At 49.9% G+C, this 26,671-nt stretch overlaps 2 protein-coding genes across 6 annotated transcripts in view; both read right to left on the reverse strand.

Annotated features, from left to right (window-relative positions):
• Window positions 1-407: 407 nt before the first annotated feature.
• LOC134036547 (zinc finger and BTB domain-containing protein 14-like) lies at window positions 408-3,294 on the reverse strand. Its single transcript, XM_062481539.1, has one exon. The coding sequence runs from the start codon at window positions 2,520-2,522 to the stop codon at window positions 1,347-1,349; it is 1,176 nt and encodes a 391-aa protein (XP_062337523.1). The 5' UTR covers window positions 2,523-3,294; the 3' UTR covers window positions 408-1,346.
• A 1,094-nt stretch (window positions 3,295-4,388) lies between these two features.
• Window positions 4,389-26,671, reverse strand: part of LOC134036872 (band 4.1-like protein 3) — a 28,764-nt gene continuing 6,481 nt past the window's right edge. The window contains exons 2-27 of one of the 5 annotated variants that reach the window (XM_062482023.1): window positions 24,070-24,248; window positions 22,800-22,943; window positions 20,649-20,753; window positions 20,448-20,490; window positions 20,277-20,352; window positions 19,798-20,016; window positions 19,509-19,596; window positions 18,169-18,321; window positions 17,961-18,058; window positions 17,657-17,832; window positions 16,565-16,770; window positions 15,425-16,012; window positions 14,144-14,197; window positions 13,719-13,754; window positions 13,135-13,200; window positions 12,448-12,633; window positions 11,887-11,949; window positions 10,566-11,285; window positions 9,564-9,611; window positions 8,961-9,339; window positions 7,225-8,609; window positions 6,626-6,718; window positions 6,405-6,503; window positions 6,209-6,289; window positions 5,720-5,835; window positions 4,389-4,605 (exon numbers count right to left, since the gene is read on the reverse strand). In XM_062482023.1, coding sequence (XP_062338007.1) covers window positions 5,725-5,835; window positions 6,209-6,289; window positions 6,405-6,503; window positions 6,626-6,718; window positions 7,225-8,609; window positions 8,961-9,339; window positions 9,564-9,611; window positions 10,566-11,285; window positions 11,887-11,949; window positions 12,448-12,633; window positions 13,135-13,200; window positions 13,719-13,754; window positions 14,144-14,197; window positions 15,425-16,012; window positions 16,565-16,770; window positions 17,657-17,832; window positions 17,961-18,058; window positions 18,169-18,321; window positions 19,509-19,596; window positions 19,798-20,016; window positions 20,277-20,352; window positions 20,448-20,490; window positions 20,649-20,753; window positions 22,800-22,943; window positions 24,070-24,237 — 5,385 coding nt within the window. In that variant the 5' untranslated portion in view covers window positions 24,238-24,248 and the 3' untranslated portion in view covers window positions 4,389-4,605; window positions 5,720-5,724. The remainder of the gene's footprint in view (window positions 4,606-5,719; window positions 5,836-6,208; window positions 6,290-6,404; window positions 6,504-6,625; window positions 6,719-7,224; window positions 8,610-8,960; window positions 9,340-9,563; window positions 9,612-10,565; window positions 11,286-11,886; window positions 11,950-12,447; window positions 12,634-13,134; window positions 13,201-13,718; window positions 13,755-14,143; window positions 14,198-15,424; window positions 16,013-16,564; window positions 16,771-17,656; window positions 17,833-17,960; window positions 18,059-18,168; window positions 18,322-19,508; window positions 19,597-19,797; window positions 20,017-20,276; window positions 20,353-20,447; window positions 20,491-20,648; window positions 20,754-22,799; window positions 22,944-24,069; window positions 24,249-26,671) is intronic. The other 4 variants (XM_062482024.1, XM_062482025.1, XM_062482026.1 and 1 more) reach the window with 4 other exon arrangements.

Genomic DNA, 26,671 nt, shown 5'->3' on the forward strand with positions numbered 1-26,671 from the left:
CATTTGTATGCTCACATACACCAAAAGTGTGTCATCTGCTTCACCTGAAAACAATACTGTCAAATCAAATCAAACGTTTGCATGCCTACTTTAATTTGTGGTTAGCTTGACCAGGACAAGAACACAAGCTGTACAAATTGATGAGGTGCACACCCCTTAGTTGCTGTGAGCATGGCACCATCTAGTGTCTGACACCATGTCAGTCAGCTGGCTGACACTATTTCTCTCAAGCATTTCTATGAAATTATATAATACAACTGTGATATTTTGTATCCTGTGATCACAACAGGTTATATTTGATGGCTTGTTCCATTAAATGTTTGATAATTCAGTGTTCAAATTTGACAACATTGGGAAAGCAAATGTGACTAATGTGTTATATGACTAAAGTATTATGTTGAATCAAATGAAATTATATTTTTTTATTAAACAAATTTCTGACTCAGAGAGCTATTTATAACAGCATAGTTACAGTGCCAAACCCAATGATAAACATACTTTCATAAAAACACAGTTTTCCGTTATACAGTGGATATCCTTACCTATGCTAGACACATACTGAGATGAAAAGCCTAGCATTAAATGAAGGACATAAATCACATCAACACAATAAAAATCCACTCATCAAATGGAGTTTATTGTCAAAGTGTAGGAGAACAATGTTATAGATGCATCTCTCATAATTGTGTTCTAATAATTTTACTGTGCAACAAACTAAGCTACAGTATATACAGACATCTTTTATTACCGATGATAGTTTGATGACAGTTATACTGTATAACAGTAAATCTAGTTGGACTTATGCTTGGGTAACAAAGCCCCTCGGGCTGTCAATCAAAGTCCCAAGACTTTGGTATAATCTGTGTCAAATGCAGAACGGTGACTTACTCTTACAGTGTAATATCAATCAATACAACTAAACATCCATTAAAACACCAACATGAATATATTCAACGCAACAAATGTTATGCAGAAAAAAATCTCATTTTTTCTTAGAATCCAGTTAGGTTAAACAAAACATTTAAATGTTACATATTCCATAAAGTAAAGAGAAATAAAGTTATGAAGACCCAAGTCTAAATAGCAAAGATGGTTTTTTTTGTGTGGAAAATATTCTTATAGTAGAGTGAACTAAAACATTTACATGATTTTACAAGCGGGAAAAGAACAATCGTTAGACAATTTCTTTCAATTCAGTCCAGTCATGTGACCTCAGGCCCACCTCTTGCCATCACTCATCATTGTCCATGTGACAGGCAAATGACCAATATCACAGGACCGTGTACGTGTGTGTGTCTGTGTGCACATATGTGTATGTGGGTGTGTCTGTGGTACAGTCAGACGACTCAGGAATGCGGCCCAGTCTCTAGCTTCCAGTCCCTCTGGTCAGAGGAGTCTCCTTGCTGGGCAGCGGCGGGCGACATCTGTCGTGTGCGCTGGCTGTGCATGGTGTTCCAGTGGCGCTTCAGGTCGGACGCTTTGATGAAGGCCTTGTCGCACGAGCCGCAGTTGAAGGGCCTCTCGCCTCGGTGCTGCCTCTCGTGGTCCTTCAGGTGGGACTTGTGCTTGAAGGCCTTTTCACACATCTGACAGGCGAAGGGCCTCTCGTTGCTATGGACCCTCTCATGCCTCTTGAGATCGGGCCCTCTTATGAAAGCCTTGCCACAGACCAGGCAGCGGTGTGGCTTGAAGCCTGTGTGGATTTTCAGGTGCTCCTTAAGATGGGCCTGGGTGGTGAAGGCTTTTGGGCAATGCTCGCAGGCAAAGGGCCTCTGGGCAGACTGGAGCTTGTCTTTATTCCGTATGTTGTCCACGGGAACAGGCTTGCCACCAGACTGGCAGGCCCCGTGCTCACGGTGGCCATACAGCAGGTACTCCAGCTTCATGTCGCTGGAGGAGGATGAGGAGGAGGTCCAGCCGTGGCCATGGGGGTCTTTGACCATGTTGGTACTGTAGTTGTGGGGCTGAGCACCGTGCGGGCCCATGTCTTTGAGCCCTGAGCCCATGGCCTCCATACCTTGGTCGTAGAAGCTGTTCTTCCTCACCTCCTCCATGGCCAGCTCTTTGAGGATGGCGTCCTGGACACGGTTGACTCCACGGTCATCCACAGAGGCCCCCGGGTCCTGGTTCTCCCTGGTCTTCATACTGGTCAGCTCTCGTTTCTGGGAGCAGAGGTTGTCCAGGAAGTTGATGCCCAGAATCTGTCCTGAGGACATCATCATGTTGATGTCCTTCTTCCTGACAGCCAGCCTGGCAGTGTACATGTAGTTCAGCACCTCTTCGAAGATGTCGGAGCGGATGAAATCCAGCTCTACGATGGAGTTATCCTCATCACTTTGTTTCTTGAAGAGCTTTTTGAAGTATAAACTACATGCTGCCAAGACACAGCGGTGAGCCCGGAACTCTATGTTTTCCACAACCACTATAACATCACAGTGGTCTCCCTCCATTCGTTGCTGATTGAGCATCTTCAGGAAGGTGTTTTTGTGGTCATAATCAATGTATTTCAGTAATTCTGACATGGTTCTGGTCGATTCGCGATACTAATATAATCCGTAACAGTAAACTTTGTTCTTTGTAATATGACGTTATTGTGTCCAGAAAACTTGACACGGTTGGAGTTTTGACCCAACTACGGTAAAGACTGAATATCTTGATGATTATCTGAACAGATTACGTAGTATGCGACATCCAATCAAGACAAGTAAACACGACAGCAGAGGCCACCCAGGAATGTTATACAAACTCCTGGCTGTTAATTTGACTGTTGACGGAGGTTCAACGTCGAAAATCACTGCCAGTAAACAACAAAAGTGGCCGAATCAGTCATGCAGAAAACCCTTGAAAAATACCGAATATCTTGACAAAACGCAGTTGCAAAAGAGATAAAACATTTCCCAACTCACTACTATGTTGAGATGAAGGTGAGGTTCAAAACGCAAGTAGAAATCACTGGCTTGATCTCGTTGCGTGCGAGTTGTTTCGTGTATGAGGATAACCTTATAATGTTTCACATTTCACTGCGCCCAGCCATTTTGCTCAGCAAAGCTCCATTAGCATGTTTCCGTGACTTTATCCACGTCGGGAATCAGAAAAGAACCCACCACAATTACGAACCATACAATGTAGTAAGGTATTTACTTTCCCCTTATAAAACAATATATTGTCGAGAAAAAGGCGATTCCCAAAGCTTGAACGCGATCCTGGTGTTGTCACGCAAGGCAGTCGACGACGATCCAGGATGTCGCTCTTCCTCTTCCTTCAGTTGTTGTGACTGTGGAGCTCAAGAGGAAACGCTGTTGTTGTATTGCTGCCACCTATAGCATTGGGGCTTTTTCGCAACATGATCCCCTCTAACAACAATGTCCTTTTATATGACCTCCAGAGCCAGCTTTAACTGTTGTCCACCAGTGAATATTAAAAGTGTACTTCCTCATTATTAACGCCCGTAGCTAATATTATTAAAAGTTTTAATTAAGGTTTACACAGCTCTATTCACTGACAGAATTGAACAGACCCCCCCCCCCCATCGCGTTTAATATTTAAACTCTCACAATGAAGATATTGAATAAGATAATCCATAGTTTATTCAAAAACGAGACTAAACAAAACAAAATAAATGCATAGGCTATGCCGCTTTTATTTAACTGTTGAGGAAACCACTGTACATGAATGGAACTCATTTGATACTGGAACACAGATGAGACATGGTCAGATATCTGAGGAACTGTTGGCTTTTGCATCCACCAGTACACAGTTGTCCAGTCTGAGTCTTTGGCCTGCATACAGAGTACTGGTAGCTCTGGTCCAGACATGGACACAACCATAACCAACATCAATCAAAGGCTTGCTTGTAACTTAAACAGAACCTTCCTAAAATGAAAAAGTTTTTCTGTATTTCAGAGTAAACAGACATAGTATTTTCCCAGCCTCAAATTCTGTGTAAGGGTGGAATCATTTGGTAAGGAATAATATTTTTTCAAGGCATTCAACTGTTTGTTAAAGATATAATTAGCCTTTGTCTAGGAAAGTACAGCTATGTAGGCTTTGTACAGTTCATGATCATGATGAATTTGTAAAGCTTGATTTGGTTACGGCCCATATTACTGAAAGTCACTGAGGAGATGCTTATTGGTATGAAGTTTGCACTTACAGGGCAAGGTTATATAACTGTGCGCTTTAACATGTACAGCCTACAGCACTTTAGTTTTAGTGATGGCTTTATTTCATAAATAAAATGATGCTACAATAATTTTCATAATACGCAATAGCCTATTTATCAAATTCTAAAGGCAGTGAAATAATACTTGTGCCTGTTGCACAGTCAGCGTGCAGATGGATCAAGAACCGGTGTATTTGGACAGTTATACAACTGTCCAAATACACCGGTATATGTTTTATCTTGTCATTCTTGAATAATGCACAATTGTGTCTGTCTCATGCAATATGCATTTGCCAGTGACGGAGGGGACTGATTGAGAGCAGAGATGGAAGAAAGAGGCAGGTTTCCATGTCCCAGCACAGTAATGTAGTGCATGATGTGGGCGTTGCATGTTGGGAGGTTGAGTCTTGGCAGGTGATAGAAAACAGTCCTCAGGTTTATTCCTTGAATACAGGAAATTGAGAGTGTTTTAGTTACAGTAGATTTATATCATAACAACAGTAGACAACCCATGACACGGACACATTCTATGTATTGTTGAGAGCCAGGCATCCCACAATACACACATTGGAGAGGTTAACAATATAGCAACATTACACCCTCCTTTTGACAGGCAGACTCACAGCAGAACACAGCACAGCACAGCACAAAGGGCTGAAGGCAAACCCACAGTCATTCCCTTCTGGTGAGTCACATAAGCTCACCCCCAACACCTACACCCCCCCCCCCCCCCCACACACACACACACACACAGGTCGAATAAGGTTATGCAAGTCTGAATCTGATGAAAAAAGTACAAAGCAATAAAAAAATATCAATAATGAGAAAATGTCCAATGAAGAGATGCTCAAAAGAAAATATCAGAGGGTTAGAAGATATCCGAAAGACAGAGGAATGTTGATGGGGTGGAATGAGGCTCCATCAATCAAGATAAACCTGAAACCCAAGTTGGCAATGCTGCAACCAGCGCGGATGATGAATCTCTGAACTACACACAGCAGACTGGATGTGCTCACCTGGGTCCACTCAAACGTAAGGGGAAGACGATGGAACTGCACAGTTTTTAAAAAATTATTATTTGCATGTTTGGATTGTTAAGTATTCTATTCCAATCAGCGGGTCAGACATGATGGACAGACCTCCAGTGTAGGGCACATCTAGTCCTGTGTATGTAGGTCAGTGATCAGTGCACAGATGAGTTAGTAGGCCTCAGACTGGCAGCCTTAGCGGGAGAAGGGAGCGTTGCAGTCAAATGGCTTTTGTGCTTGAATGCTGCTCAGTCTCATACAATCACATGGGTGACCTGGGAGGTGTGGAGCTTCATCAGCCTGAGTTACAGTGGAGTTGTACTGTGCACTTGTTACGGTAACAGAAACAAAAACTACGCATTTCCTGTTAGTGCCTCAGAAGCGGCGCTCTGTGCTAGTGAGGAGTGTTGATGGAGGAGCAGCCACATGCCCGAAATGAAGACCAGCTCGCAAGCCCAGCTGACCCAAAACCAGGCCACGCCAAACCCAGACCAAACCGGATCGGCGCTGCATGACATCCTTTCCTTACCTGGGTCAGTCCTCCCCCTCCTCGGGCGTGATTTCTGTCTCTTTATGTACCACTACTTTGGTCACTGACATGTCAGGGTGCTGCTCTTTGGCTTCCTTTATGGCCTGAGCCAGAGCCTAGAGCCACAACACAGACGCAACACCATGAGACGCCACCAGGTGGAGACAGAGAGGGGAGGGAGGCAGGGGGGGAGGGAGGGAGGAGGGACAGGTGTCAGTGTTTACGCCAAAAGCTTCTACTGGTTATATCAACTGGACAATTCAGGGTAAGTCACGTCACATGTTAAAAGATTCATTCATCAAAACATTTTTTGGTGAAGCTGGATCACTGATTGAGAGAGAGAGAGCGCGGTTAGGAGTTTGGGGAGACATCGGCAATTATCATCTGTTCTACAAAATCACTGACAGAAGAAATGAAGCGCAGGAGTAAAAGCACGGGAATCTAGAGTGGGGCGCTGAGGAAGAGGGAGGAAGAGAGAGACTAAGAGACCTGATCATGGTCGATGTCTGTGTCTCCCGTGATGACGATCCGTTTCTCGATCCTCGTCTCCGACACGCCCCCTTTCACCGTCTGCTCAGTGGGAAACGGGCACAAGTCTCTGTCATCACCGCAGCATGCCTGTGAACGCACGTGTCGAGCAGACGAAACCCCCTGGTCTGAAAGGACAGCCCACGACCCCCCTGACCTTAGTGATGTGCGTGGTCGTGGTGGTGCTCGTCGTTTCCGAGGTGATGGTTTGGGCGCTCATCAAGACCCCCGGGTCGCCGTCGCCGTTGGTGTCGGCCTGTGGACATTCACACAGGCGTCCCGTGAGCTTCAACGTCACCAGCTGAGCTGTAAAAACTGCTCAACATGGCTCCCTCCTCTGCCCCCCTCCCTTCGGACCTGACGCGAGTGCGCACGTACCTCGGATGACTCGTACGTGATGGTTTTGGTCTCGGTGTGGACCACAGGCGCCTCCTTGGAGGGCAGCTCCTCCTGCAGGACAGCCTCCGACTCCTGGGAACACGGGCAGGCAGGTGCCAGAGAACACAGTCAGACAGGACGACTCACATAGATCTCGTGTTCAGTCTCTGGGGAGTTTGTGTTTGTGTGTGCTCTGTTCAAACCCATTTATCACAGTTTAGTGAATCCTAAACTCAAAACACCAACATAATTACGATCAAATTCACCAAATACGTGCTGCATGCTGGTAGACAGAGTAACTGCTAACTGAAATGTCATGCAGACATGCATCAGAAAACGCTACTCAGTGAAAAGTGGATTCCGTGTGGAAATATAGTGGATACGACACGGCGAATGCAAATCACATGGCTCCTGTCAGGTGTGTGCCAGTTCATACATTCCCTGATCAACTCCATTCATCAGTGTGGTAAGAAAGTGGAGATGGAGGTCCATGCTCTGTGTTGCCCTTGATTAATAGCGGCAGATTGTGCCAGCCAGAGGGAGGGGGCAGCGGTGGGGTTAGGGCCCAGTCTGGGGCCACCGGGGTGGGGTAGGGTTACCTCAGACAGAGGCATGGCTGGAGGTGCGTGTGTGCTAGGGGCTCCTGGGTCCTCCTCAGTCTGATCTATTTCACGAGGGCTGGATTTCCCGTAGTCTTCCCCAACGTCCTCTTCAACATTCCACTCTTCATTCTGATCATCTTCTTCTTCTTCATTCTCACTTTTCTCTTTCTCCTCCGTGTCTTTAGAGCTGGACTGGTCTGACGCCCCAGAGAGGTCCATGTCACTGGTCTGGTCCTCGATAGATCCTTCTGCATCCTGGCCGTCTCTGCTCTTCTCCTCCATGTCATCTTCCACCTCCCCGGAACCTTCCGAGCCCGTCTCATCATGAGCATCTGCGGAGGCCTCCACGTCTGCACAGCTCTCCATGTCACCGTCGTGGCTTTCCACGGCTTCTTCTGAACCGTCATCATCCTCCTCTTCTTCATCCATGGGACACACCATAACATGGTCTACCTCTGAGAACTTCACCTTCTTCTCAGTGGTCAGGACCGGAGGTTTTATGGTGGCCACGTCATTTCCTGACTCTTCCAGAAACATCTCACAGTGGTCCTCTTCTTCACAGCGACCACCCTCTTCCCCTGCTGACGGCTCATACTTGAATGGTTCTCTTGGGTTCGACAGGCTGACCGATTCGTCACCCTCAATCTCTCCCTCCACCCCTCTCCATGTACCATCCTCCCTTTCAACCTCCTGCTCCTTTATTTCTTCACCAACCCCATCATCATCATCATCATCATCGTCCTCCACCCATGTTGTGGAGGCTGGTGTAGTAGACTCAGTCTGCAGCAATGCTATATCTGCAGAACTCTCTGATTGGCTGAAGCTTTCCTTACATTCTGGCATCTGTGTCTCCCCCCCTGCCCCCTCACACAGACCTGCCTCTGGTAAACCTGCCTCTGGTCCCTCACACAGACCTGCCTCTGATAAACCTGCCTCTGGTCCCTCACACAGACCTGCCTCTGGTAAACCTGCCTCTGGTCCCTCACACAGACCTGCCTCTGGTAAACCTGCCTCTGGTCCCTCACACAGACCTGCCTCTGGTAAACCTGCCTCTGGTCCCTCACACAGACCTGCCTCTGATAAACCTGCCTCTGGTCCCTCACACAGACCTGCCTCTGGTAAACCTGCCTCTGGTCCCTCACACAGACCTGCCTCTGGTAAACCTGCCTCTGGTCCCTCACACAGACCTGCCTCTGGTAAACCTGCCTCTGGTCCCTCACACAGACCTGCCTCTGGTAAACCTGCCTCTGGTCCCTCACACAGACCTGCCTCTGGTAAACCTGCCTCTGGTCCCTCACACAGACCTGCCTCTGGTAAACCTGCCTCTGGTCCCTCACACAGACCTGCCTCTGGTAAACCTGCCTCAGGTCCCTCACACAGACCTGCCTCTGGTAAACCTGCCTCTGGTCCCTCACACAGACCTGCCTCTGGTAAACCTGCCTCTGGTCCCTCACACAGACCTGCCTCTGGTAAACCTGCCTCTGGTCCCTCACACAGACCTGCCTCTGGTAAACCTGCCTCTGGTCCCTCACACAGACCTGCCTCTGGTAAACCTGCCTCTGGTCCCTCACACAGACCTGCCTCTGATAAACCCGCCTCTGGTCCCTCACACAGACCTGCCTCTCGTAAACCTGCCTCAGGTCCCTCACACAGACCTGCCTCTGGTAAACCCGCCTCTGGTCCCTCACACAGACCTGCCTCTGGTAAACCCGCCTCTGGTCCCTCACACAGACCTGCCTCTGGTAAACCTGCCTCAGGTCCTTCACACAGACCTGCCTCTGTTTCTTCAGGCAGACCTGCCTCCAGAGTGGAAGGCCTCTCTCTTCTGTCTTCAAAGGCCTCAATATCAGCAGGACTACCTGGTGGCTCTGAGGGGCTCTCACTGACAGCTGCTGCTGTGTTGGTGTCTGGTGGCATCAATGTAAGCCCTGCCCCTGCTGGGTGGTCTAGCTCAGTGTGTGTGCTGACAGTGGGCTCTGTGTCCTCTACAGGAGGGAGCTGCTCTGCAGCATGTGCTGGCCCTGCCTCTGCAGCTTCTGAGGGAATATTCACCGTAGGCCCTGACGACTCCGCTGGTTCTGCCTTCGTCGCCTCGGATACGCCCTCCTCCGTCTGTGAAAGACAAGAGAGTCACTTTACAATGCAGTCGGCGCAGCACAGTGGAGGTATTCAACAGACAGTTTGAGTAACACCCGTCAGAAGAAAAAGGATTGCAAATCACACGAGCACCTGTGTGCAGTGGAACAGACAATGGAGCCGTTTGAAACATTCTAATGTGACTGAACAGAAAATGACTGCTGAGACTGTGTCTATAACAACCAGATGAGAGGGGTCACCTTGTGTAAGATGGGACTCAGAGAGGAGGAGGCCCATCCAAGTGGAGACTGAAGGACGGAGGGAGGAACAGAGAGGAACACAGACAGGTGGACAGAGAGAAAGAGAGGGGACAGTCACAATTCCAGAAAGCAAAAACAGAAACAACACACAGAGAAAAGAAAAAAGAGGAAAGCTTTAGTCGGGAATATTTAAGAGGAGAGTAAAGCGAAACTATTGTATGGTCTTGACATTGTGTATAGTCTTGCTTGGAATCGTTCAATCGTGATGAGCGGCGACAAAAGGGCATCACGTGTCTGCGCTGGAACACACAGCCGTTCTAGAAGCCTGACTCTCTTACATGAGACCCATACAATGTTTGTGGTGCTCTGGAGCTGCAGGAGAAGCCAGCAGGGAGCTGAGGAGGGAGTGTGAGATGGGGGGGGAGCTGAGGAGGGAGTGTGGGATGGGGGGGGAGCTGAGGAGGGAGTGTGGGATGGGGGGGGGAGCTGAGGAGGGAGTGTGGGATGGGGGGGGAGCTGAGGAGGGAGTGTGGGATGGGGGGGGGAGCTGAGGAGGGAGTGTGGGATGGGGGGGGGAGCTGAGGAGGGATTGTGGGGAGCTGTGGCATGGGGCCAGGGGATGAACTCACTGCTTGGGGACCGATAACACAGCTAGCAAAAATGGTTTTAAGTCCAACTGTCAAAACAGAAAAAAAGACCCACCCCCCTTACGGCTCTGTTGACTTGCACAGCCTCCCAACCCCAAAAGAAAATCGAAGCAGTTGTTAAAAAACAACAACAACAAGCAAAGCAGTTTAGGAGCAACGGAAACCTTGAGGTTGCCAGGTCAAAAGATGATAATTGTTTGCTTGGCACAACAGCCATGCAGAGTGGTTAGAGCTGCAGTTACTATGTGGTTAGACTGGTTGGAGCACTGCTTGAGGGCAGGTAGGTGGAGATAGGCATGTGGGGGGCAGGGGATGGGGGATGAGGGAGCAGCTATAGTGGATATTCATACGGTACCACTGCTAAAGAGGCTGCTGACGATTCAGTTACAGAGCAAGTGGCGGTGAGGCTCAGCTGGGATTGCTCAATCCGGCCTTTCCCCAGCTCCTCTTCGGTGGTGCTCAGCTCTTTCACTTCCTCATAAGAGCGCTTGGTGACCATGGTTACCTCTTCTGTTTCTATGATCTCAGACAACCACGGAGCCTTGGCCTTCTTAGGAGATGTAATGCTCTCCATGCCATCGGTCTCGACCTCCTTCGCGCCGAGGGGAGCCTCCGTCTCGTCTTTGACCTCCATACAGGTGGTCAGAGATTCTCTCTTGCTAACTTCATCTTCTTCCAAGGTACTCTGAGCCTCGTTCTCTTCGCAGGGAAGAGAATCCATCTGGTTTTCTCGAGCCTCGTCGGGAGCAGGACGATATCCGTTCACGCCATCTATCTCCATGTAGGTGCCGTCACTGTCCCCCCTGTCTATCTCCATGTAGGTGCCGTCACTGTCCCCCTGGTCTTCAGATCCCAGCTCCTTCAGGATGATGAGGGTTCCTCTCTTGGTGATGATGGCCTGGGTGACCTCCTGTCTGACAGACCCCGGGCTGATCTTCACCTCTTCCTGGGGCTCTGGGCTCCTCTCCTCGTGCTCCGAGGATAAGCTGCCTCGGACGTCCTCCAATGTGGCAGACAGATCCCCCCCCAGCGCGGCAGCCTCTACACAGCCTTCTGTCACACCTTTGTCTGCAGTCTGGAAGACACCGCTTACTGGGACTTGCTCAGAGTTAAACACACAGGCAGACAGAGCAAGGTCTAATGCTTCAACACAACAGAGCAGGTGACCTTGACAGACACAGCACATCTAGTTAGCTAGACACATCTGGTTTTAATAGATGGAACGCCAATTCTTAACTAGACATGTCTGAGAAAACAATGCAAGCTGTGAGGGCTAGGTCTCACCTCGCTTAAAAATAACCTGAAAAGAACACCTCTGTATGGGGGGAATTTAATTTGGCCAGTTAACTCGACTCTCATTCGATTTATGATCTCAAAATGGCTGCTCCCCATTCCGGAACCGGTGTAGTGTACATCTGAAATGGCGGAGGTGAAGGACACAGCCGACACAAGTTCACACAACAACCCTCATGGATCAGAGCTGTGTTCTCGTTAGGGCTTAGCATGGTGGAGAACGCCCGTCTAAACATGTCTCTTAACATGCACCGTCTGCAGTCTTCATAGGGGTCAACCCTTTGATGTCATGACCAGGAACCACAAACACAGAGACAAAGAGACACACACACACACACAGCTTTGAAAGAGTGAGCACACATGTAAAGGGGGAGGGGCCTTACCTCAGAGGCACCGGCTGCTACCACCTGCTTCTCCTGCTCCCCCTCGTGTACCTGCTCGTTATCCTGCGGAGGAGAAGAACAGTCAGATGTGATGACCACCCAGTGGACAGGACATGCAGAACATGAGTTAGGGTCATGCAGAACACACGAGTAGTGTTTGCCGCAAAACAAAGAGACATTTTAAGAAAGCACACACCCATATTTTATTTCAAACCAATGATTAGTCAACTACATTTTAAAAAGGACAACAAAAAATAAAAGATACAGAACACACATTGTAAAATACAGAGCAACATGCAGTTTAATTAACATACAAAAATACAAAATATACTCTCCTATACATATGTTTAATTCAGAGAAAATATATCCAAAACTTGGATGAAAATAATAACAACGTATAAATGTGTCTGCCTTTAGAGAAAACCTGCAATATTGATCTACGTTCTACTCTTATCCTGGATTGTGACATGTCCTAGCATGTGTGGCAGGTCTGGTCTCCTGGTCGTGCTTCCCCACTGTGCTAACCATGCTGTTAGTCTGCCCTCCAGCCCTCCAGCTTACATCCTGGCTGAGGAGGGGCTCGATCATGGGGGCATCATCCGTCTTGGGGGAGTGGGCCGGGGACGCAGACAGCCTCTTCTCCCACTCGGTCATCCCGGGGGCGCTGCTGCCCGTCTCCAGGAAGGAGCGCTTCAGCTCGCTGATGTTGCTCTGGTGTTTCACCAGCTCCTCCGGGGGCTCCGTGTCCTGGGAGACCAGCCAATCAGGACACATGGAATTGGAGGTGTCCGGCGGTGTCGGCGGAAATAATAAGCCAATGCGTTTGTCCATGTCCAAGAAAATAATGTGTGTGGTGTTTTGAGCAGATGACAGTAGCAGGTACTTAAATGCTCCAAATGCATTTAAGTCCAGCTGACTGGAATGAAAACGTCAAGCTTCGTGCATAGCTTAATGAGTTTAGTACAACACTCCCACTTCTCGTTAGGATTCAGGGATTCATGAAACCGTCACACTAATCCAATAATCTGTTGTTATTGTATTATTTCACAAAAGTGTCCCTCAGGGCTAAGTCAAGTTGCAACAGTAAGTACTGCTATTACATTAGTAGATGTTGTCACACTGACGTAATTGTCAAGAATAAACTAACTGCTAACAAAGTCAGGCTTCATGTGATCTCCAGTTAGGGACTCTTCACACCAAAGTCCCTCCATGCATACTGGCATCATGCACTTGGGTCTTTGTACCAACCTCTAACATCAGGTTACTATGCTTGATAAAAACGTTCTCCCCCTTTACTCGTCTTATGAAACTATACTGGAAAGACAAGGGGAGAGATAGAGATTCAGAGGGACATTTGACACAAGATCGTTGAAGCTTTATGTGGAGAGAGGTAGGGAGTTTTGTCCTGTGGATGACACAATGGTTCCAGTCGACTCGTCAGGAGGGTAACAGTGACGGCTCCCCCACCCCAGACACCGTAAACGGGTCTCCCCTCCTGAAGGGTCCCTCAACACAACAGAAACGCGGAGCAGCAACAGAACATGAATGGGACTGCACCGACTCAAACGGAAAAATCAGGACAACGAAAATCAACAAAAAGGGTACATCTGTGACGTTTCGGCGCCAGTCTGAACGGTCAACTCGAGGGTTAACTCGAAACGTCAAAAGGTGAGGTGACGACAAGTGTGCGACGGCAGCAGCAGTGGCAGCAGCAGCATTGGCAGAAGCAGACAGCACAGGGTGACCATCTACAGGGGCAGCTCAGTGCACTAGGACCTAGAGACTAGGTGCTGGTATGCAGAGAGCTGCACAGAGAATGGAGCCTGGAGTACCTGAGTCCTCATCTCAGAGTCCTCCTCTGGCTCCGACTGACAGCAGAGAGAGGGAGGGGGGAGAGAGGGAGGGAGGGGTGAGACATGTACAGGGAAAGGGGGACAGCAGTTAGGGGGGGGGGGGGACAGGTCGAAGGAGAGACAGTGTGTGAGGGCAGGGCAGAAAGAAGGATGTTAGAGTGAGGCTACAGAGATTACACAGTGCAGAATCTAGATTCCTATCAAATATCAGTCATGGGTATGATTATCAATGCATGCCAAAAATAGTGCAGCCCTGTATACACAGTAGACACAAGCATCCCTATCGTAAATACTCCCGCTGTTCTATAAACAGGCGAGGAATACTAAGAGAGGACAGCTTCAATGTGCCTCTCACTCGTGTGAGATTCGACACGTTTCCAGAGCCTCCGGGGATCTCTACAAACCTCTGTGGCGGTCGTCTCCCCGTCCACGTTAAAGTCAGTTTGCTCACTGTCCGTCTGTTTGGGTCCACAGACAAACCATCCCATCGGGAAGCAGGAAATGAAAGAGAAGCCATCTTGTGAACTCTGGGATGCACAACAGGCCTCAATACAGATTCTTCACAAACACGGATGGAGAGTATGGGAATGCACAGATCATCTCACGAGCAAAAGACTCAAAATATAGTCAGTCACACAGACAAAGGCAGAGCGAAAAAGGCAGGAAACTAAGGAAGACGGAAGCAAGCAGAATTAGCATACAGACTCAGAGGAAGTTTGAACCTTTAAAAAGGTTTTCAAGGCTGTCCTTGCTACTTCAGAGAAGGACCGAAAACTCGATTAAAACATGACAGCGAGGCTGCGTGAAATCAGTTGGACTTGTCGCCTCCTCCACATTTTGGATGCTCCATGTCTTTCCAGGTAGCACAGGCTGGGCTAATTAGGCTGGTGAAACAGTAAGCTGACTTTCAGGCCCCCCCTCTTCGCCATCCATGTGCAAGATGATACAAGGCATGTGGTGGGAGTGCTGTGCAGTCAGCCTCTCGGCATTACTGTAACTCAATATGTGGGACTTCATTGTCTATGGGGCGTCCTCTCTACCTGGAACACAGGGCCTGCCTGGAATCATGACTAAGCACTCCTCAGCTGCATTCCTATTAATCAGCTGAAAAGCTCTAGCACTCGGCTGCAATGCTCCTTCTGTTGTTATGGTGACGTCTAAACGGCCTCGCTTGAGGCGTGGCGCTACGCAGAGAGACTCCGGGTCGAAGGAGTGAGGAAAATGTGTGCGACGCCTATTCGTGCGGCGAAAACTGTACGGCGGGAAATGGACTACAGATGACAGCTGAGATGGGTTAGGCACAAAGCTATCTTCAGAACTGACGGATGGTCGCCGTGGCCATGCCTCGTTAGTGGTACAGCGTAGCGCCGTGGGCTGTGTGACTGCTGCGAGTTAACATTCGTATAGATTTGTGTCTAACCCTCTCAACCCAGATGGAGTGGACAGCAAGCTTGTGGACGTGGCGCACGTGCTCTGCAGACCAGAGAGAGATGGTGGGACTTGCATGAGCATCGCTGCGATGTCGATGTGACGATGCCGTCTAAGGATGAGCGAGTGGCGAGATGAGGTTCTGAAAGTGGGGAGCCCTGACATAGTCAGTCACGTGGTCTGAACCAGGTCAGGTGGTCAGCTAACCCCAGTGGGTCTACTATAGAACGGGCCAGAGTAACAAAGAACACACACACCTCCTCCTCTTCCTCTGAACTGTCATGGTCATGGAGGCCCTGGGCTATGGATGCCGTCAGGGAGGCCGCCTTGGGCTCCAGGTAGCAGAGACACAGAGCCAGGGGGAAGGACAGGGTGAGGGCGTAGGGGACGGAGAAGGAGGTGGAGAGCAGGAAGAAGAAGATGAAGAGGAAGCAGGGGATGAGCGAGGGGGACTTGATGGGCAGGAAGTGCTGCACGCTCTCGGGCAGGAAGCGCAGCTCCGACAGGTCGGGGAAGGTGATGTAGCCGTCGTCGTCCAGGAAAGAGGCGAGGTCGGGCAGGTGCAGGGAGAAGGAGAAGAGGGTGCCGCCGCGGGCCTTGCCCCCCTCCAGCCGCTGCTTGCGGGCCGACAGCAGCAGGGCTCGCTCCTCCAGCAGGGCCGCCCTGCGGTCGGCGCGGGCCTGCCGCCGCCGGCAGCCCGCGCCGCTCTTGGCCGGGCTGACGGACGCCGCCCGCCTGCGCGAGTTCTCCCTGCGCCGCCGTCGCACTTTGGTGGACGACACAGGGGAGGAGGGGAGGGAGAGCTCGGAGCCGAGGGGGTCAGTGGAGTAGAGACAGGGGGAGCGCTGATGGGGTTGAGGAGCGTGATGTGGACGAGGGGACCGGGGGGGGGAGGGGGGGGAGTGGGGGGGGCAAAACGCATGAGCACACACGAGTGTAGTGTAAGGGTCAGATGAAGGACGAGAAAAGAAAAGCGAATTAGTTAAGCGTACTCCAGACAAAAAGCATGTCAAGTCTATTCTGAAGCAGTGGGTAAGCTCAGCCCATCTTTCATATTGCAGTCAAACAACATTTATTTATTTTACGGGATGTATTCAAGTAAATCAAATGTTTACTCGAAATAGGCGCTGGAGACCCAGACAAACCTTGCAGCCCTCTGGTGTTCTCCACACATGAGATACCTCCAGGATAAAACTGACAGTTACAGGCCCTTGCTCTGTCGAGCGCAGGAACTCAAAACATAAAAGTTCCACCGTTTTTCCAGCTCATGGACACTTGACTAATGTTCTGCTACGCAGGCTAATGTTCTGCATGACAGGAGACCTGTCATAGCACTACGTTCTCTCTCAAACTCCGTTCCTCTCAGACGGGGGGAGGTGAGAGAGGGGCGGGGTTACCTTATCGTGGTGTCTGAGCGGGGTGGAGGGGGAGGGCTCCGGGGGCTCGGGGCCATTGGCCTGGGCCTCCTCCTGCTCTGCCAGCTCCTCCTCCGCCTTCTTCTCGGGCGTCACCGTGGTAATCAGGTCTCCCTTGGCGCCGGCCTTGACCAGCCCGTCGACAGAGGCGTCCTTCATGAGGGTGTCGTGGTTCTCTGTGATGGGGGCTGGAGGGCGGGGGGGGGGGGGGGGGGAAGGGTGGTCAGACGGGAAACGAGACAGTGCTAATGACCTCAGTGTGACCTTAAAGCAGAGATGCTTCTAGAGAGGACAACAGAGGGGAAATCAGAACAGAGTCCTCCGCAAAAAGTCCCCCACTAGAGGGGAAAATATATAACCTCAATCTACTGCTATTTTCCTTTGTGTTCTAAAAGTAGCAATTTAGTCACTATTTCTCTGGATGTTGCGCTCAGTTATCATGGTCACTGTTGCGGTCTGATCTGAGCTCATGTTTACTCCAGAAACAGCAGCTTACAGCTTTCTGGGAAAGGGGGTGAAAAGCTGCTCCTTTGTCTCAACAGAAAGAGCCTTATGTAAATGAGCATGAGAACAAGGCATTCATTTGCATTTCTGAGCAAAAACGGCCAAAAGGTTGAAGATATCCTTCCCTCCAAAGCACAGGTGGCATCATTGTTTATTGAAGGAGGAAAGGAAGTCTTTCTGCACAGTTTTGTCTATAATGAATCAAATAGCAATGGACTAAATTAGTCAAACTTGTCTATTAGCACAGCCGAGCAGGGGGTTAGTGAGTCTCAGCGGAAGTGATTAATGAGATGCATTTAGAGCCAATGCCGTCGGACAGGCGGACATTTGGCATCATCTTAGCTTGCCAAAGCACTACCATTAACCTTTGATGGCTCCCATCCCAGACTGACCTTAAGCCAGCGTCTAGACTAGTCCTACCCTTTTCACATAGACGGCGGGCAGACGACACACAGTCGCACTGTCTCCCTTAGCACAGCTTTAGAACCTGAGGGAATGTGGAGGCAGACAGGTGCAGTGCGGTATCCCACATCAAGCTCAGAGATGTGGGATGGGCACGGCGGGCCATACCTCCATCCAGGCTCCGGGACATGGTGTAGCGCTTGCTGGAGGAGCGTTCAAACAGAGGTGCCGGTCGGATGATCTGAGAGCTCGCCCGGCGGGTCTGGGCCTGCGTTCTCCCGCTGTAGCGGAACTTAGAACCCAGGCCCAGGAACTTCTTCGAGGGAGCCTCAGGGGACACCAACCTGCCCCGGGGAACAAGAATCACTCATGAGGCCGAGCCGGACGTCTGCGGGGAGCGTCTGTTCCCAAGGCCCAGGGCCGAGCTGCAGCCAGGACTGCATTATCCACCGGAGAGGCTGGGACGGCTCACCTGAAGAACGTGTGGTGCTCCACACACACCTTCCACAGCCTCTTGGCGGCGCGGTGATTAGGCAGCTTGAAACCAATCGTGCTCTCGAACTGCTCAAACTGCACAGAAGAGCACAAAACAAGCACATGCTGCATCTCCGTACGAGCACATGATGACCCCCTTTCATCGGAGAGCCCAGGTCGTTCCCGTGAGTGGGCCTCATGCGCACCTCCCCTGGCCGGATCTTGATGTAGAAGTTGTTCCTCTTGTAGGAGATCTTGAGGACCTTGGGCCAGGCGAACCTGTTGATGCGCAGCCTGTCTCTGTAGATGAGCAGCCCGCTGGCACACACCCCCAGCATGATCTCCACACCCTCAGAGTCCTAGACAACACACACACACACACATATACACCCTCGCATCAACACCTCCATCTACTGCTCCGAGGAACACAAGCAGGAACATTTTCAATAGATCCCCTCAATAGGCTCGTATACCATACATTCCAGTGCCTAGTACCTAACCCTTTCAGTCAGGCGTCTGTAAACGGAGCAAGGTTGTAAAGCAGGCAGATGGATCATGGAATCAGGCGCTTGGTATTATAATTCTACATGAGCAGAGCGCGGGGAGGAGGGGGGGTGATGACCGGTGCGGTGCGAGCACAGCAACCGCAGCAGCCCCCCCAGGTGGGTGTGGGGGGGACGTGATGAAGTAGGCGGAGGTCAACTGGCTCTTCTCTGAAAGCAAGCGGGAACATGGCCCATTGAACTGAGCCAACGAGAGGTAGGCGTGGGGGGGGGGGGGGGGGGTGGCAACCTGTGCAGGTAGATCAAGAGGGTCTGAAACGCACTACACACACTACCATGCAGAGGGAGACAGACACACACATCTACAGGTATGGATGTGCATGGATGGAATGCGGCCTCTTACCTCCCCTTTGGCTGGAGCCAAGCACTCAAATAGGTTTCCTACCAACTAGGCCATTCAGCGAGAGAGGAGAGAAAACACAACGTACGATCTGATTCAGCTCCGGAAAGGGATCAAGGACGTCCAAATCTCAGCACCACAGTGACCACAGACCTAATGGACTCTATCTCTCTCTATCTCCCTTCGTAGGGGGCTGACTTGTTCAAGGCCACTCCGATAACGGCCGTTCTAATTTCCCACGAGGGGAGTGATGTCTGGGACTCGCTCGGCTGACGGCGGGCAACTGCTGCCGTCCATCCTCGTCTCCCTGCCGCTCTACCGCTGCGTGTGATCTCATCCGCCGGAGGATCCGAGTACCACCAGCGTGGCCACGGGGCGCCCGGGCCACAGATGCATCAAGAGGTGTCCTCGGCTGGTGGCATGCCGGCATGTGAAGCGTGACATTAAGGTGGCAGCGGGTGGTGATGTTTTAAGCAGCGCGGGGGCAAGCATCAGAGCCGCCACACAGTGAGGTTCGTTTGGCACACAGCAACACACAGCAAATCCAGTTCACCTTCACTGGGTATTTACAAGACATGAACACACAATCTAGTCTTTATTGTTAAAGCAGGATGACAACACACGTGTGTGTGTGTGCGTGTACCTTGGCGTGGTGGAGGTCCACTCCGTACATAGACAGCTTCTTGGCGTTCTCCAGGAAGCGCATTTCCGCTTCAGCTGGTGTCATCCCCCTGAGCGCACAGGAACACAAACACACTGATCACACACAGGAGCAGGAAGCTCCTGAATGACCCATCTGCCTGGAACACGGTGCTTGCAACACCAGGGGCACGAAAGGGTCTATTAAATCGAGTCCATATCCCACAGAGCTGATCTACGAGGAGACAGTAAGAGGATCTGGAGAGAGAGAGAGAGACCCGCGGAGGACTGACTTGTGGTTCTTGTGCAGGTCTATGACGTTCTCCTCCAGCTCCTTGGTCTGGTTGGGGGCGAAGCGCAGCTCGCTGATGTAGTCGCTGCCCAGCTCCTCGGGGTCCGAGTCCCCCAGCTCAGACTGGGCGGTGTAGGCGCCCAGCACCGTGTGGGTGGCGAAGGAGCAGGGCAGACGCCCCGAAACCACGTCATCCCTCAGCTGCAGGCACAGGTAGTACCTGGGGGGGGGGGAGAGAAAGAGAGAGAAAAAATCAAAGTACGAGAGAAAACGAGACAGAGGAGAGAGAGCAAGAAAGAGGGGGGGGGGGGGGGAGAGAGAGAGAAGGTTTGTTGGCGAGGGTGAGAACGTGAGAGACGGGAATGTTTGCTCGTGTGGATGTGAGACAGGCGGAGGGAGTCTCCGTGTCGTCGTCACACGGTGTGCTGGCCAGGAATTCCCTGCATATTCAGCCGTTCTAAATGTGTCGGCCACCTTTACCTAGTAATGTCCTCGGACAACTGGGCGGGATCTGGAGGGTAGAACTTCACGTTGAAGGCAAAGTTCCAAGGGCCGGCTGGAAGTCAACAAGGTACATCAGAATAGAACTCTTCTAAATGGAGACAGTACGTAAATAAATGAGTGTTGGGATGCCCCTATTGGTTTACTCACCCCTGATCTGCTTTTTCAACTCTTTGGCAGAATCCAACCAATTCTAAGAAAAGAGAAAAAGTAATTAATCACTGCTCCTATATAAAAGGAAATAAAGAGAGAGAAAACAGTGAACAGTCGTGATTTAGAAAGTAGAAGTCTGACTGATCACTGAGTGACGCAGCGGATTTTGCTTCCCACATCAGGTTCTTCCTCCAGTACCTTCTGGTTCTCCACATCCCTGTATGTGATGCCAAAGTAGTCCTTCTCCAGCAGGTTGAGATGGTCGCACATCTTGTCAAACAGTAGCTGGCCCTTGGCTCGCTTCTGCAGACCAAAAACAAACAAACAATCAAACAGTTTCTTAACAAGAGGTCAGAGGGCAAGTGTCACATGGCGGGAGGTTTCTGTGGAAGGAGCAGACTGACAGGAGTATCAGTCCGTGGTTGGCACGTGCCATTGGTGAGCGATGACCATCAGTGGGGATCAAAAGGCTTGAATCGATTCACAGACCAGTGAGAGTCATGTATACACAGCGTGGCGGTTGGCTTCCGCCCCATCATCTCCCAGCGGGGCCTGTGCTGGAGTTCATTCTGGAGACTCGTTTGGATTGCTTCACAGAGGGGTTGGTGTTACCATGTCCCCCCTCCTCCTCCTCTTCCTCCTCCTCCTCCTCCTCCTCCTCTTCCTCCTCCTCCTCCCTCCTCCTCCTCCTCAGGAGAACAAATCCTCCAGCCCCCCCAGCTTCCCTGCCCCCCCCTCCACCCAAACACACAGCCTCCTAATCTCCCCCGAGTGTGACAGACTCAGACAAGCGCGCACACACACAAACACACATAATACACAAGTGTACACACACACACCTCTTAATTATTCAGGGTAGATCTGACATGCTTTTGTATGATTTACAAGCCCATCAAGACATGCAGTCAGAGTAGTTAATCCAGCAGGAACATCTCCAGGAGAATTAGCAGAGTCTTGTCTCAGTGATGCTGCCTCAGGGACTGAGCCCATACTGGTAGATCCATCACAAGTTATATACTGGATGCGGCTCTTCCTTGCCAAATGATTGTAAATGTACTGTGGGTCCCAAAACATAACAGAGGCTTATGGAGCTCTATGAGACGCTGGGAGAGTAAACAAACAGAAATAGGAACACAGGATATTAGCACCGATTACGAAAAGATAATAATCAAATTAAACTGGGAGGTAAGGTATACACGAACATTGTTAGGACATTGAGAGGGATTTTTCTTTTTGGGTGCGCAGTAAAACAACCAAGCTTGAGTAACAAGCCCGGAGGAGGTGAAGATACCGGCTGAGGGAGGGAGAGGGTTTATGTCACACAGACTGATGAATAGCTACAAAAGCATTTTTTCCCTGCAGGGAGGGAGAGTCGCCTATACAGTGTTCAAACTAGACAGTCAAGGAAATACTTGGCTGTTTAGGTGCCCTTAAAACTGCCCGATGTAAAAAAGAAAAAAGAATCTACGTTTCCCTGGGACAGGATGAGGTCCTGGCATGAGGAGGGCTCAGGTTACACCTAGATGCTGACCCAAGGTCAGCTAGGAGTCCCCCCCCCCCCCCCCAGTCCTGGTGGCTCAGGGCTGAGCAGCAGGGTGTCTGGGCTGGGGCAGGGCTGGACACAGATGGCCAGGCCAGGGGGATATCTCAGGGGGCTCTCTTCCTCCTCCACACTACAGCCACAACACCAGGATAGTGTGGCCTAACCTGCAGCACTGTGCTGACTAACCACATATACTGACACTCTTTAAAAGACAACAGAAAACAGTGTTTGTTGTCTGACTGATGGTCTACTCCATCAGTCCAATAGACATGGAACTCCATGCTGATGGACATGACCAGTCGGCATGACCACGTGTCCAGTTTGCAAACTAACCTGGTCTTGTGTCCTTACGGGTCCTGACTGGTCACAGTGGGAGATCAAGCTGGCCAGTAATTGTAACGACAAACCAATTGTGTGACACTTATTCCCTCCACACAAGTGCTCTTATTTCTCAGTCTCACTCAAACACCCGGCTAATCCCCGGGCCAAATCCCTGAGTGGAGAGCAATCCGGTTAGCAAGGATTCTGGTCTGAGTCACTGTTCAATCTTCAACTTGACTCGACCAAAACAAAACTTTTGTTCATTCTGTGAACAAAACGTATCACAGAATGAACTCCTGTTCAACTGATCCAACTTCAGATTCATTTCAAACAAACCGAAATGAAATGATATCCCTTAACACAAATTAGGATTACTCAAACACAGACAAGCCTGTTTGTATGATTTCCCCCAGTACACCCATGCCCCCTCCCCCACCCCGCGCAGCCAGTGCCCACCCATGAGCGCCAACACCCCCCAGTCTCACCTCCACCGTGATGGTGTAGTCGGAGCCGTCCAGGAGGGTGATCTTACACTGCATGATCTTCACCTTCTTCCCTCCCTTCAGAGGAGACCTGGAGAGGCGACTGGTGGACGACTGGTGGGATGCTTGGTCCTCCTCAATCTGCCCCTGAGGGAACCACAACATCTGTCAGGGCGCTGACTGCTTTCAGAGCACAGAAAACATTCTGCACAACAAACTGGATGGATGCACCGCAACAAGTAGACATGGAGCACGTTTTCATTGGAAGTAACAACGGTCATTGTTCATTTGTTGTTGTGTTATTTGAAAGTACATGGGTGGTAAACAATAGTCCCACATTACACAAGATGGAGTCCACTTCATGACCTGACTGTCAAGGCACACCGCCATTTTGTCTTTAAGAGAAAATCCAATTTTCCAGTTCACTGAAAACAAAGCACTGCTTCTAAATGTTTTTATGCAAAGTGCTTTGGCTCCAGGATGTTTGAAGTCCTTCCTTGAACTGATTTCAATATAGATGTTCCTGTGCTAGCTCGATCAGTCAGGCTATGAACACCACCAACAGTCAGGCTCTCAACACTGTGCTTATATGACTTGCATAAAAGCCTGGATCAAGGTTTTGTCTAAGCAGGAGTGGAGCTCAGGCCTCAGAGAAAACAGGTATGGTTTCATTCAGCTCTGCGCCTGATGTCACCTTTCTCACAGTGGAGAAAAGATCCATCCATCATTCCCAGCCTGTCCTCCACCCTCCTCCCTCACCTCAAACCCACAATGCATCAGAATCATTTTATGCTCCCATTTCCTCTTGCAGGCCAACAACCCATTTCCATACTTCCTTTTTGCACATAATGAGAGAAAACACACAGTTCTGGGTTTCCTGTTTGAGCTCATATTTAGAGAACATGACAACAAAGCCAGTGCAAACATAGTCATGGGGATCTTCTGAGCAGCAGAAGACACTACGGGCTCTAGTTCTAATCCTCACATTCACAGCCACAAATCATCTCATATGTCTGGCTGGGCACTCCCTCTCCACCAAGCTCTAGAATCATGGGTGAGGAGGACATCTCTCATTGTTTGGGATTCAGGATGATTTTCAAAATCCAAGTCCGTCGGATTGGCACTAAGGGCAATCTTTAAGAACGAGCCCTTCTGTTCCCCTTCAGGGATCACGTACTGCATCTTTAAGCACAAGCCCTTCTGTTCCCCTTCAGGGATCACGTACTGCATCTTTAAGAACGAGGATGGAACAGAAGCGTGTGAGGTGGGTCACCTGTTCCTTCCTGACAGGCGTGCTGTGTCCGGCGGCAGCAGGAAGTGGCGAGGACTGGGGCGAGGATGTGGCTGCTGGTGGCACTTGACAAGGCTGTCCACTCTTCCCTTTCTCCTTCCCCTTCTCCGGCTGCTTCGGGTCGGAGTCTGCGCCTGATTCAGTCGTCATGGCAGATCATACTGGGGGGGGAGGAATGAGATGAGTCAACCAACCTCATTCAGGAGGCCTTGGATTCACAGATGTAAACCCATCAGGACATCAAAAGCAGGATTTACAGTATGCACGGCATGCAGAGGAACACACACACACACACACACAAACACATTCATATTCCTATGTATCATCATTCACATTTCCAGTTCCATCCGGTCTCCTTCTAATCTCAGGGCCATCCATAGTTTATTGTCAAAAAGGGCAAAGTCTTCTGGTTTCTTCTACTTCACTAGCTCATTGGTATCGAAAGGATTAAGACTGAAGCTTATCTGGTCAAAACGGGTCCTTCGTATCATCATCTAATCTCTCATTTGTAATGATAATCACAAAAAAACAACTCTTTAGTAGTAGACTGTGAATTATAGCCACATGAACCTGAACACTGGTCTACCTCGTGTCCAAAAAGCGTTCAGCGACTAAACAGAGAGTGAGCTGTAAGGTCTCAAAGCCACTTTGTGTTCAGGATGATCCCCCCCATTGAAAAGAAACGGTGGAAGTCCTCTTTGTTCAAAGATACAAAGCTGTCATACGTTTAAAACTCAAATGGATACATGCACACTTTAACCAAACCCCTTTTCCATCGACCACCGCAGCAAAAACATATCCTTCAAGTGGAAAAACATGGTAATGAAAGGAATCATCTAATTGTCTATTGGTCCAACAGAGATGAAGGATCCTGTTGCTCTCTGGGGCCCCTTCAAACCAGTGTGGGGAAGTGGAGCGGCGGGCTCATGTTGAGTGTCTAGGGTTAGTAGTATGGATGCCTGTCATTCTGGTCTAGGCCTCTCCCTCGCACGGGGGGTATTTATAGTGTGGTGTTTACCCTGGGGCGGGTGGGGTCAGAGAGGGGGCTCCAGACTGTTTGCTGTGGCAGAGACAACAGCCCTCCAGGACCCCAGAGAATACGCCACCTCTGGGAGGAGTAGCCATGCAGATAGTACAGTACACTCCTGGGGAGAGGGGGCCGTACTGCCATTTCACATAACATGACAGCCTAATGTAATGTATGCTTACCAACCAGAGGTAATGCATGACTACGGTTATATATACGGTTGGTTCTCTTATGGATGTGATTGCTTTATTTATAAATGTTAAATAAAAGCAATGCCAGACTAAATCATGCTTTGCCAAGTAACAAAGCCCACACGAGAACACCAAAGTCTTTTCCAGACTTTATCTAGAAATGATAGGAACCTACAGACAGCCATGAGCCCCTGTGATGTTGTTGCCGTTTTGGAGGATCTCCAGAACATATCCAAGGTAATGCTAGTAATGGAACGTAGTTAAGTTGTAAATCACCGCTGGGGGAGAGGGGGGATTCAGGCAAGGTCCTGTCAAGTCCTCTCAGTCTCCTCCTCATGAGTCACTCACCAGCACGTGGGTCAGCGCAGACCTACTGCGAGGTCAGAGACTGAAGCAAAAACACGGCGCATCTTTACTAACCTCTGATGCTCTTTACTGACTGGGGCAGTTGGGGGGGGGTGTCTAACAGGAACATCTTGGCACCATTGAAATAGGAACAAGAATACTCTGTTGTTGGTACTGAAGCTTGTCGATGGAGGCAAGACAGGCTTTCCTCACAGAGTGATACAACAGCCCACAGTAGCCCTCTGTGCCACCAACACTATGGCCAGGCACAAACATTGTCCATTCTAAATGCCGTCTTACATACTGTGAAGACATAACAAAACCAATGAGTTTGGTTTTTAGAATAAATCCTAGTCTATTAAAACAGAAGGAGGACAACTGAAGTATTATACTGTGTTCATAGCATCATGGGGAGTTCCTTGTTCCAATGCCCTCTATGATAAATGGCACCTTCTATCCAAACAGCTACCTTGCTTCACAGACACTCCTAACACCACAGTCAGTGGGCAGACCTTTGACGAGGGGAGGAGCTTAACCTAACATGGGCACGAGTGTCTGCACAGAGGCAATCTCAGCTACTTGCACTAATGTGCCCAAATGTATGTCATTTGAAGAGCACCAATACAAATCTGGTTTCACTAAAAGTCACAGGAGAAAAGAGGATGAGAATGTTGATAGTCAGATGAGAAGAGACAGTCCAGATACAAACCATGAGCCAGGTTTGATGACGGTCAACATCATTTAGTCATTTAGCAGACGCTCTTATCCAGAGCGATTTACAGTAAGTACAGGGACATTCCCCCGAGGCATGTAGGGTGAAGTGCCTTGCCCAAGGACACAACGTCATTTGGCACTGCCGGGAATCGAACTAGCAACCTTCTGATTACTAGCCCGATTCCCTAACCGCTCAGCCACCTGACTCCCACATCAGTGTGTGATAACTTGATAACTATTAAGCTCAATGACCTAACAGTCAACCACTGAATATATTGCCGCTGCACTCCCAACATTACCACCGGCC

Source organism: Osmerus eperlanus, chromosome 16 (assembly GCF_963692335.1).
Source record: "Osmerus eperlanus chromosome 16, fOsmEpe2.1, whole genome shotgun sequence".
Classification (NCBI taxonomy): domain Eukaryota; kingdom Metazoa; phylum Chordata; class Actinopteri; order Osmeriformes; family Osmeridae; genus Osmerus; species Osmerus eperlanus.

Coding starts and splice junctions, on each gene's coding strand:
- LOC134036547 (XM_062481539.1), bottom strand. CDS start 2,522: ATGTCAGAATTACTGAAATACATTGATTATGACCACAAAAACACCTTC.